The 12,637-nt window shown below is 38.4% G+C and overlaps 1 protein-coding gene across 1 annotated transcript in view; it reads left to right on the top strand.

The window, feature by feature from the left end:
* BMP5 (bone morphogenetic protein 5) overlaps nt 1-12,637 on the top strand; it is a 72,509-nt gene that overhangs the window by 25,947 nt on the left and 33,925 nt on the right. Inside the window, exons 2-3 of the mRNA XM_067565535.1 lie at nt 3,740-3,932; nt 9,615-9,763. Coding sequence (XP_067421636.1) covers nt 3,740-3,932; nt 9,615-9,763 — 342 coding nt within the window. The remainder of the gene's footprint in view (nt 1-3,739; nt 3,933-9,614; nt 9,764-12,637) is intronic.

Genomic DNA, 12,637 nt, shown 5'->3' with positions numbered 1-12,637 from the left:
AAGGGCTGAGGTGTCTAAGGAAACTGCATTTCTGACTTCTTGTTAACCCATGTGGTAAGATAGAAGTTTTTTTTATTGCTGGCTTAGTATAGTTTATGGAAGAATAATCATCAGTCTGGAGTGTATTTGCTCTATTTCTCTGCAGTTCGTTCTGAATCTGACATCCTTAACTGTGAACTACTGAGGCCTAATGATACTAGTATAGAGTTAATGGAGGAGTGTGTGGTTTATCTCTGTACAGACTCGACTGTATTATCTGCTCTATTAAGAAATTTTATTTCAATGCACTGTATGGACTGTTTTAGGAATAATTGTTACTCCCACACTTCTATGACCTAATCTGTCCTCCTTTATGATTCATAGATAGCTATTATTATATCACATTGTGTTATTTAAAAAATCCACTGTGTGTCAGTAATGTTTATTTCAAAATCTTCTTTGATTGCCAGGCATTCTAGTTCACCTATGTTTACTTTTAAGTTTCTCATGTTGGTATACTGAAATTTACAGGATGACATTCCAGCCCCACTGAAGTCAATGGGAGTTTATCCATTGACTTCAATAGAGCCACGGTTTCACCTACAGTTTTTAGTTTTGGCTGATATTTTTATTCAGTTCTTTATTTGGACAATCTGTTATTTTTTTGGAATTTACCTCTGTGATTTCAACTTGTCTGACTATAATTTCTTTCCTGTCCGATTGAAGATCAGGAGTAAAGGGATTCACTAGAAAACAAAGCTTCTCTATGTGTAGTTGTGTGTGTATGTTCCATATTGCAGCACTGTCTTTTCTTTGAAATAATATGTAACATAGATACGTAATATCTGTGTTAGCCATATTTAATACCTTTTTTTCCACTCAACAGCAAAAGACGATCAGTATTCTTTCAGCATTTGTGTATACTCCTAGGAAAGTACTATCAATGGTGTAATACAGTGTATTGTAGAGACTGATCCTATTTGTGTGTGAATTATAACACTTACGGAGGATACTTACTGTTGCCATATAAATGTCATTAATTTGAATTTACTGCTAAGTAGCTAGACAGGAGAACTAGACCAATAACACTGGTATTTGGGGCCTAATTCTGCTACCCTTACTCACAGTGAGTAGTGTTTACTCACATGAGAACTCACACTGAACTCCTTGAATAAATACTAATCAAAGGATCACAAAGTTGGGTCCTGAATTAATTCTACTTTTAAAATATTTTTAAAATGAAAACTCTTGGCACATCTGCTCCCATGTAATCTTCAAATTCCCAGTTATGAGAAGAAAACAAGAATATAAGACAAGACAATAAGACAAGAATAATTTATAGCAAGATTTTCACTGTATTAAAAAAACAAACAAAAAAACCCCAATCCTGAAAAATTCATTTCATTTGCATACACTAACTCATGCTATACTCAGTTTCAGTAATGAATGGCTTTAGTGTGTATTTTTTTAAAACCTCTTGTTGGAGGCACGGTTACAATAAAACATTAACATGCTACATCATACATTACTTATTCAGGATCAGGTTAATATTCCAAGAACTGGCAAAATATTCTAGCTTCCTGACTGGAGTGTCCTCCTCCTCTGAGTATGCTAAAAAGGGTGACAAAATTTCTAAATACCTATCTTTTTGACACTTCTTTTGTGTACGTACTCAGTGTGAAAGCTTTTCCATTACAAGGACAGGCCATATTTTTCTGTACCATTGGAGGAGTCCACTTTTCCAAGAATGTGCAATACAAAGTATAGCTACTAACAATAAAAAATAAATTGATTTGTCATCCTGTTTAAAATATAGATCCTTTACTGGAGCATTAAGTAAGCAGGTCAGGGGATCTCATTTCTTTAAAAACTGGTCTGATCTCAGTATATATCTTGCCATTTAGGAGCTAGAGATGGAGGTATTAAATAGACTGTATCCTGTTTCTTTTCAGTGGCAGCCCATTTATCTTCAGCTGCAGAGTGCCCCGTTTACATGCTTCTGCCTCTTTTCATCCTTGACTTTCTGTCTTACATGGAACAAAATCTCAAATCTTTACAGTCAAACTATACATTTAGGCTAACTAAGCCCTTAAGTTTATTTAGAGAGGAATTTTATGGTTCTTTGTCAGTCAAGAGAAATTTCATCTTCACCAGAGAGAAGATAACTTTCTTATAGATATGTTGTGTACAGTATGGTACGCATACAGAGAAAGCAATACTTGTCAACAGAGCTGCACATTTAAGGAAATTATATATTAATGAAATCCATTTCCAGTTATGTTTCAAAAGAGTAAATATTAGGTGCCTAATTAGGGACTGGTGTTGAGAGTTACCTCAGGTGTTTAGTTACAGTTTTGAAAATAATTTCAACGTTTTTTGAAGGACAACTTTCACATGTCGGTGTCCTTAACTATGCACTTAACATACACTTAAAATCTAGCCGGTTTTTTTTCTTTTATTCTTCTTTTTCTTTTCTTTTCTAATGTAGAATGCTTCAGGGCCAAAATTATTACTACCCTGGATCAGTGGAATGAAAATTGTAGATCTGCAACTAGGAGAAGGGATTGTGTGGGATGAGAGCATAGTGGGGCAGAAAGAGACTCAGTTTAGTGGCTCATCCCAGATGAGTCCAAGCTCTGAACACTTTGGACTTCTCCCATCACTAGTAGACAGCAGCTAGCTGTTGCTGAGTCAGACAAATAGATCTGAACTCTTGACTTGCCAAATCCTATAAGGTACAGAACTCTAGCACTCTACCACTCATTACCCCATAGGAATAAAAATGACAGGCAGTCTTCTTTTTCATACATGTAAAAGTGCATTGAGTAATTGTGTGGGCTTCTTTGATGCATCAAAACACATATTCTGCAAAGATGTCATCTTGTACTACTGGGCCAGAATCTCAGATGGTGTAAATGAGCATAATTCCGGTGAGGATAAAGATGTTAATTTACCTCAGCTGAAAATCTGGTCCTCAGTCCTTAAAATACTGTGGAATCCCAATTAAGTTGTTCTGAGGTTAGATTTTAGCTCCTGGTGGAACTTCATTGCAATAACAGAAGCATCAGAAACAGAACATAAACAGAAACGTGGCAGAGAATTAATATATATGTGTGGAGGGCACTTTTTATACAAGGAATGTTGCTTCATTTTGCAGTTTGGGTGCCAGAACCACTTAGCTCTGACTTGTGGTTCTCATGCGCATACCACAGACAAGAGGACACTTATGCCATAAGATGACAGCATGTGTTAATTTATATGATGTAGTTGCTTCTTAAATATGTAGCAATTATGGTGCACTTAACACTGTTCCAGAATTTATTGCCTCAGACCAAAGTAGTCAGATTTCCCTATTTTCTTTCCTGATTATTACCTACAGTCATGTCTCTCAAATAATTTCTACTGTACATTTAACTAAACCCAAGTATAAAATCCTTCTGCAAATTTCATTTTGTCCATATTTCTAGTTTCTTTACCCCATAACTTCTTTCAGTTTTCTTGATATTCTTTCCTCTCTGGCTTCTGGAATTTGTATAAAACCACGGAGGGTTTTTCCTTTTGAACTGAAGTCGATTTGGCTTGTGGAGTTTCCTTTAACTGGAAGTATGTCAGGATTTGTGGATTTATTATTTGCACAGTTTTATATCATCCAGTTTGTTTTTTATATTTTTTATTTTTAAGCATAGTGAAAGCAGGTAATCAGTGGATGGGTACATGCATTTCACTCCTGTAATAATCTTAATATAATCTTTTTTCATAGTTGAAAGAGACAAGGACTTTTCTCATCACCGAAGGCATTACAAAGAGTTTCGATTTGACTTGACTCAAATCCCACATGGAGAAGCAGTGACAGCAGCTGAATTCCGGATTTACAAGGACCGAAGCTACAGTCGGTTTGAGAACGAAACCATTAAGATTAGCATATATCAGATCATCAAGGAATACCCAAACAGGTACTCTTTCTTTTAAAAAAAACATCCTCATGTTAGCATTCTCTCAAATGGAGAGATGATAACTGGACATTTTTCACAAATGCCCCATCTACAAGATACTGTCACTGTCAGTTAATTTAACAGAGTATTAGTTCCTAAGAAACAACACAAATTCAGATAAATAAAAAACACCTTGCAGAAAATGATTTCAGTGTCTGCAGAATTAAATTTTCCAACCTGACTACCTAATTTGTGCGCATACATGTGTTCCCTGTTTCTGTACACAGGTGGGTTAAGTTAACAGTTCCGGATGAGCAAATGTCAGAATTGCACGCCCAATTTAAGTGGCCAGTGTTTAAAAAAAATATATAACCTACATTAAAATATGGATACCGCAAGCCAAGTTTCATTTAACTACTACACAACTGTGTAGTTCAGCTTTATTTATTTTTTGTTAAAGCAAGATTTGTATTGATCTTTTTTTTAAAAAAAATCTGTTTATTTTTTAAATACTGTCCAGGGCTGGTATGTGTGTGTGTGTGTGTTGTGGGTGGCAGTACTTGTGGCTGTGTCAGTCCCAGGTTATTAGAGACACAAGGAAGGTGAGGTGATATCTTTTATTGGACTGACTTCTGTTGGTGAGAGAGATAAGTGAGTGAGTTAGGCAGATTAGGCCATGGATTAATTTAAGGTCAGATATGCACATTTGCTCCATGCTGCTTACCATATGTTAAAGTTTAATGCAAATATAGCATTATAAGTAGACAAAGCAATAATCTTTTGAGTGTAAGTTTACAGAAAGCGCCTATACTAAAGATTATTAAGTGTGCATGGCACCTAAGTAAGTGGCCAGATTTTCATAGCAACTCAGCACCCAGAAGCACTCATTAAAACCCAGCAGCAATCCTGGGTTCTCCCTTTCCTATGACTAACCTGAAAATGGTCCTTCAAAATGATGTACAGAATTTCTTTCTTAAATATGTGGGAGCAAATAGTCAAAAGAGCTCAGAACTTGGCTTCCATGGAAATTCTTCCTTTTTGAGAATCTGGCCACTTCTTTAGGTGCCTAGATAGGAACACCTGGATGTGAAGCACTTCTGAAAATCTGGTCCTATGTGTTTTAGCAGGAGACTTCGTACACCATCCTGAAGGGACATTTTCAGGGTTATTAGCAGGGAAAGGGAAATAGAAACCTAGATTTGGGTTTCATTTTAGAACTTTAAAAAATAAAACAAAGGATTATAGTTAAAATGGGAATCCCAGCCAGGGAGATTTCCCCAAACCCATTGCCTGGGGCTGGCTCGTTGGCAGGACTATTAACTTACCAACCTCACCACCCTCCTTTGCTGGAAGCACAGCAAAGGAGTATCACTAAATGTGCAGGGGTTTGTGGCTTTCATTTTGATTCCCTCAGCCAGAGAGACGTAAGGAGGCCCACAAAGGGCAGAACACCCTGCAAATAGTGGTGAAATGGGGCCTGGGTTGTGACCATCCAGTATAGCTAACTGGGCATGGTCCGGTTCCTCCACCACCCGAGGGAGGAACCACCAAGGACTCTGTTACAAAGCCTCTCAATTTGTTCAAGAATATATAAAGCATAGGCAACAGCAGTGCAAGATTTCCTACATAACCTTGCCAATGTGCTGCAACCCTGAGCTGGACTGACTATTCTCAGTGCTGAAAGTAATGCAGTCCACAGGCCAAATGGCCTGGTGGCACATAGCCATGAGCTTAACTAGTCCTGTGCTTTGAGGAATTGTCAGGTGGCACAAAGAGGCCATAGCAGACACCTTAGTTCAGGGGTGAATATAGGGGGAAGGAGCATGGGGGCGGGGATATCTCTAGCTAGCTGCCATAGTAGTTCTGATGTAGCCTGGCACAGATCCGCCCCAGGATTCAGGGGCGCCCCAGGATTCAGGGGCCACATTTATCCTTCCCAACCACTCTTGTATGCAAAGAGCAGCTCAGCTGGACATTAGGGATATGGAGCCACACATCCCTTCTGTCCAGGGCCGCCTCTTTGCTGAGATTTTGCTGGTGGATTTTCTGTTGTGGACAGCTGACCACACGGGACTGGGTGGAGGCCACCAAACACATTTTGCTTAGACACACAATAGCTTTTATCATGGTAAAATCTTTCAGTCACTACCAGAGCACGTTTAAGATGGAGACAGGTTTTTCCCTGAATTTTGTAAACAGAAGTTCACTGTTTTGTTTTGTCTTTTCTTTCAGGCTACTTAACTCCCTCCTCACCCTTCACTTTCTCATTACACGTGATAGGCTATTTTTTGCACAGAAAATATGAATTTTTGCATTTTGAATCTGAATTCTGAAGCTGCCTTTCATTCAGAATGTACTCATGTTTGCATTTCATTGGATAATGTGCTATTTTAAAGTAGAAAATTTACAAAATATGGTGCATTTTGGGGTTAAATGGGCCCAAATGAAGGGTGACATCCTGGCCCCACTTAAATTAATGGCAAAACTCCCACTGATTTCATGGTGGCCAATATTTCATGCTGAATTTGTAACGCAATGTGAAAAAAAAATCAAATTATGAATAATTTCCTCTTTCGTTGCAAATGTGTTGAAGTTCTGTAGCAAGTTACTATTCACCTGGGCTAGATTCTTTGCAGAGATCTGGAAGTGAAGGTCTCTATGTTTTATTACCATTCCCTTGAGCCATCATTTCTCGTTTTCTCTAGTTTCCTAAAATGAATAACTTGTCCATATACGAAGCCAAGGAGGTAGAATAACCTGTATGTTACTGCCAGTTAGTTACACTACCTGATCACCCTTCATGAAGCAGGAAGAACCAAAACATTGAAGTATCAATGCCAAAGAGTAGCCACGTTCATGTCAGCTGCAGCAGTGCAAGTAGCCTAAGTTACATTGGCTACCTCTGGCCAAAACTCTGTAGCTGGGCAAAACTGGGCAATTGCCTTTGGGGAGATTGTCCCTAATAAGGAGTTGAGGACTAGACCCATTATTAGGGGCCTATTATGCTCTTGTGTATAGCTCCAATTGACTTTTTCATGGATATATATATGAAGGCATATTTGAAATCTTCCCAGTACAAGTCAAAACTGTAGCAGTCAACAGCTTTGTGAATCAATAAGGGACAATAACTACATACCATGGGAAGCAGGGAAAACATAGGAGTGGGAGTGCAAATCCAAGCTTCCTGACTCCTTGAAAAGGACTGTCCTGCAAAAATGACAAATCTGGACTAGAGGCTAATTTGAGTCTTAAAGAAAATTGTGTTTAACAGACGTTATCACGTAGACTCCTTGGCGGGAAGTGTGTATAAAACTACCAATTCTGTTATCATTGTTAAGTTTTAAATATTTATTACAAAATTCTGTAACATTTTTTCTTGTTTGTGTTTAATATTTTAAGTAGTTTGTTCTTGATGAGAACAGTAAAAATTAAAACACAGTAGATTTTTAAAAATCTCATATTTTTGCCCCAGGATAGAGTTACGGAATTGTATTCTTAGTGAACATTTGTTACTAAGTGATATAAAAATATTTATAAATAACTATCTTAAAAGGCCATCCCGTTTATAGCTAGAAATTTAATTTTTAAAGTTCTGATAAAATTGCTTATTAGAGAAAAATTAGACATTTAAGACCCCAGAGAGTACCTTTTATGTGGTACGCTGTTAATGTGTTCAGTGCTTGAGTAGCAGGTCAGGGTCTCTTGAATTGCAGGATTGTTTTCATGTTAGTTATACCCAGAGGGAGCAGTACGTTTTAATCTTGTGTGGTCATTAACACGTTTCTACTATAATCGAATAGATAGGTACACAGCAGAAAAATGTCATCACTAGCATTATAACTTAACAGAGAAAAGGGGGAGCATCGGCAAAATGTGACTGAGCTTGTTTGAATAAAAAGTCACTCTCCTCTCCATAGTTCATCTTTTCTTGTCCCTGATCCTGCAAACACTCACACTCTACGTAAATTTATACTTGTGTGTGCTGTAATCCCCTGGAGGTCAGCTGCCCTTCTTTTTAGAGATGCTGAATACCTGCATCTCCCATTGACTATTATGAGTGCTGTAGTTGCTCAATATCTCTAAAAATCATATGTGTAAAATTATTCACAATTGTTTGCAGGATCAGAGCCTATGTCTGTTCATTTGGTATTTTATAAGCTTGTTGTCACTTTGTATTTCTTTAACATATAATCTTGGTGTGTGCAGTTAACAGTATGGTTTTCAGGATGATAGATTAAGTCTGACTTGAATCATTTATTACTAACTCAGAAAATATAGTTTTGAATAAGATTCTTTACTTAACTAAAAGATTTCTGAGGTTACAGATGCTTGCAAACAAGGATAAAGAGGGTGGTAAGAATGTTTTACTTGAACATGCTGCTTTAAGAAAAGTAAATTGATACAGATATTATCATGTTATTGATTTGTATTACAGTTGTGCCCAGAAAGTGCCAATTGTGGATCAGGGCTTATTGTGCTAGGTACTGTACAAACACATAACAAAGAGATGATTCACACCAAATACTTAGGGTATATTTGCACTACAATCCAGGGTGTGATTCCTAGCGCATGTGCACATACTTCTGCTAGCTCTCCTATGAGCTAGCATGCTAAAAATAGTAATGTAGCCATGGTAGCACAGGTGGCAGCAGCGATGGCACATGCTTGGTGCCCCGAATATGTTCCCGTGGGTTTCAGGTGGGTTTGTACTTGGGACAGCTAGGCTGTGCTGTCACTACTCATGCTGCCTGGGCTACACTACTACGTTTGAGCATGCTAGCTCAAATGAGAACTAGCATGAAGATGTCTACATGAGCTACATGGGAATCACCTGCCTCGCTTGTAGATGTATAGAGCCATAGAAGATTAGGGTTGGGAGGGACCTCAGGAGGTCATCTAGTCCAGCCCCCTGCTCAAAGCAGGGCCAACTACAACTAAATCATCCCAGCCAGGTACTTGTCAATCCGTGCCTTAAAAACCTCTAAGGATGGAGATTCCACCACCTCCCTAGGTAACCCATTCCAGTGCTTCACCACCCTCCTAGTGAAAATTTTTCCTAATATCCAACCTAGACCACCCCCACTGCAACTTGAGACCATAGCTCCTAGTGATGCCATCTACTACCACTAAAAACAGCCTATCTCCATCCTCTCTGGAACCCTCTTTCAGGCAGTTAAAGGCTGCTACTCACTCTTCTCTTCTGCAGACTAAACAAGCCTAGTTCCCTCAGCCTCTCCTCATAAGTCATGAGCTCCAGCCCCCTAATAATTTTTGTTGCCCTCCGCTGGACTCTTTCCAATTTGTCCACATCACATGATTTAGTTGGGGTTGGTCCTGCTTTAGTTGGTTGGTCCTGCTTTGAGCAGCCTTAGGTTATGTATACACTGCAATTAAGCACCTGCAGATGGGGTGTTTGGGGAAATGGGGCCTCTGTTGTGACTGCCCAGTGTAGATAACTGGACATGGTCAGGTTTCCTCCACCTTCTGAGGAAGGAAGCACCAAGGACTCTGTTACAGGCAGACTCTTTCCAGGGGTAATAGCTAAGATATGTCAATACCCAGTGTCTCAGCAAAGGCAGACCAAAAAGTTCTGCCTCATTATTCAGATGGGCTCTGACAGATCATGCTCAGGAGTGAAGTTAAACACAAGAAATAATGACTTTGCTATTGTCCTAACTTTCTGCTGTTTGTTTTTTAAAATAGGGATGCAGAGCTGTTCCTGTTGGACACAAGGAAAACTCAAGCTTTTAATGTGGGCTGGCTTGTATTTGATATCACTGTGACCAGCAATCATTGGGTGATTAATCCACAGAACAATTTAGGCTTGCAACTCTGTGCTGAAACTGGGGACGGTAAGTTACAGTTTGTTTATACCTCATTTTAAATGCTTGGATTGTGGCCTGCAAGCCCTCTGTGTGCAGGACAAATGTGAACTGCAAGGGGTAAGAATTGCATTTACTGCAAGTTTATAGGATGAGACCGTTAACTTGTCCTGTCACCTCCACAACATGTTCTCAGCGTTATAGAATATGGTGATTTTACAAACTAGAGTGAACCTGATTACCTCTAACAAATTCTTAGGCCTGGTATACATTAGAGTTAAGTGGACGTAAGACAGCTTACATCCACCTAACTCTGTAAGCATTTACACTAAAATGTAGCTCTCACCAAAGTAATTCGTCCACTACATTGACTTAATAACTCCACCCCCGCGAAAGGCATAGTGCTTAAGTTCATGTAGTTAGGTTGACACTGTGTCAGTGTAGACAGTGCATTGCTTACATCGACTGTTTCTGCCTCTCAGAAACCACCCCACAATGCTCCACACTGGCAGTTAAATTGGTGCAAGCACTTCTGATGAGGATGTGCACTGCTGACACAAGGAGTGTAGCGTGGACGTGTAAAAACCAATTCAATTAGTGCAGTGGCTGTTCATCGACATAACTTTGGTCAACTTAATTTTGTAGTGTAGGCGGCTTGCCCTTAGATCAGATTTATTGTATGGGACTGTCATTGATGATTACCAATAAGGTGAGAGGGACAAGGTGGATGAGATAATATCTTTTATTGGACCAACTTCTGCTGGTGAACGAGACAAACTTTTGAGCTACACAGAGCTCTTCTTCAGGTCTGCAACACTGTAAATACCCGTCAGATGTACTTTCATGTAGTTTAATCAGGCCCTTTAAAAAAAAAAAAGTTTTGCTCCAGGTAGCACATGTCTGCAATTTTTATCCAAGAGAAATGATTGCAACAGTCGTCTATTGAAAATATGAATGTTCAGGGCCCAGATCTCCTGCTCACTCTACCTCTAGAGCCTCCTGCAATACAGCCCTTGTTGGACTGAATTGTACAGAGTCCTCTGTACTAGAATCACCACTGAGCTGCCTCCTCTGGAGAATGATATGGAGAAAGAAAGAATTAGAGTCAGATAGGAAACGTTTTCCTTCCTGTGAGAATTTTTGAGATTTCAAAACTTTTTTCCCATCCTGAATTCAGACAAAAAGCTGAAATCTCAAAAAGTTTCACAAACTGCTAAGCCAAAAACTTTTCCAGATTGGGTCAACTGAAACGTTTCAACCTTTTTAAAAACTTTACTTTTAAAAAAAATATATAGATAATTAAGTTGTCAAAACATCCAATTTTCCAACCAAAATATAAAACTGTTATTTTGAAAATGTATGTTTTGAATTGGTAGATTAGTTGAAACCAACTTTTTCCTGCAAAATTCCAGATCCTTTGTAAATTCTTGAACGCTATGGTGAAATCTGGGATAAAACTGATACCACTTTCCCTCCACTAGAGATAGGGCAAGGAATGGGGGAGGGAATAACCCCAGTGTTCTGCTGAATAAAGATTCTGCCAGCTGACTAAGATAGCGACTCAACTAGACATTCACATCATGTATCCATGGTTATACTGGCCTTTTTTCTAAACATAACTGCATACAGTTTATGTGAAAATGCAAGTTTTTTGTTACAAAGAACATTCTAGAAAATGTGGCCACTATTTACACATAATTAAAAACCAATTAAAAGTGAATATACTAGTAAACTGAGTTAAAATATTATCTCTGAAATGGTTTAAGTAGCCCATACTACTTTACAAAAAATCTTCCTAATTAAATTCTAGCCTAGTCACTTTACTATTTGTGTCGGAGGTCAGGTGATCTATGGTGTCAGTTAATCTGAACATTAGGTGACATGATGTTAATAAGTACCAGAAGAAACTCTGGGGTCAGGGTTGATATTTTCCTATGTCTAGGCAGCACTTTCTCATTGTTAATGAGTTCAGAAATTGGATTTCTCATTCATTAGTCTGTGAACGTTCTCAGTTTTAGAAAGTTAGAAAGGATCCCCTCTCCTTCCTCCCTTCAGGCCCTTGCCTTATGAAGATATTGCCCATTTTTATTCACAGATCTAAGAGGTACTTTTTGCTGACATTGTGGAGACAGATGTTTTCAATAAGTGAGACAATAATAAGTAAATGAGGCTTCAAAAGTTTTTCTGAAATTTTTTTTATTTGACTCTGCATTTTAGTATATGGTTCTTGGGAGACTGAAAATCTTTGACAAAGTAGGCTTGCTTGCTATCTTATGATCCCTCAAACACTTGCTAGTGAACATGTGCACATCACTGGGAACACCCTTGATAGTTAGTATCTGCCCATTAGTAAGTGCTAATAGATCAGGCTGCTAGGTAACTACCACACATGGATGTTTTAAAGGGGGAAGTCACTCTTAATTCAAATACTACTTTGTATTTTCTTTCCACCAAAATGAGTTATTTTTCAAAAACCATACAGCAGTGATTGGATAAAGTTTTCTCCAGCTGCCATATTCTCTACTGACAATGTGATTCTTAGCCAAATTCAGCTCTCAGTTACAGTGGGCTAAATCCAGAGTAGCTGCATCATCTTCTGACATGCAGCAAAGACAGATGTCAGTTGGTTCATTCAAGAAATGGTTTTTGTTTTGTTTTTTGCTCTTTGGAGAAATTATATACAATTAATCATTCTTCTTGTGAAAACAATGTGAAAAATAAAAATAGGTGATTTGCTGCCTGCCTCCCAAAAATTGTTATTGCATTATTTCACCAGTTTATCTTTAATCCATAAATTACTATCACTATTCATCAGCAATTGTTGTAAATTAATATAGCCTCAGGATGTCTAGCTACACGGTGATATAAAGCAGAATACTGAAAAGTAGGATGGGTCCAAATTGT

Source organism: Emydura macquarii, unplaced genomic scaffold, assembly GCF_026122565.2.
Source record: "Emydura macquarii macquarii isolate MOO-44397 ecotype Brisbane River unplaced genomic scaffold, CSIRO-AGI_Emac_v2 contig_2680, whole genome shotgun sequence".
Taxonomy (NCBI): domain Eukaryota; kingdom Metazoa; phylum Chordata; order Testudines; family Chelidae; genus Emydura; species Emydura macquarii.
The sequence above is the reverse complement of the archived record's forward strand: the minus strand, read 5'-3'. Positions and strand labels throughout refer to the sequence as shown.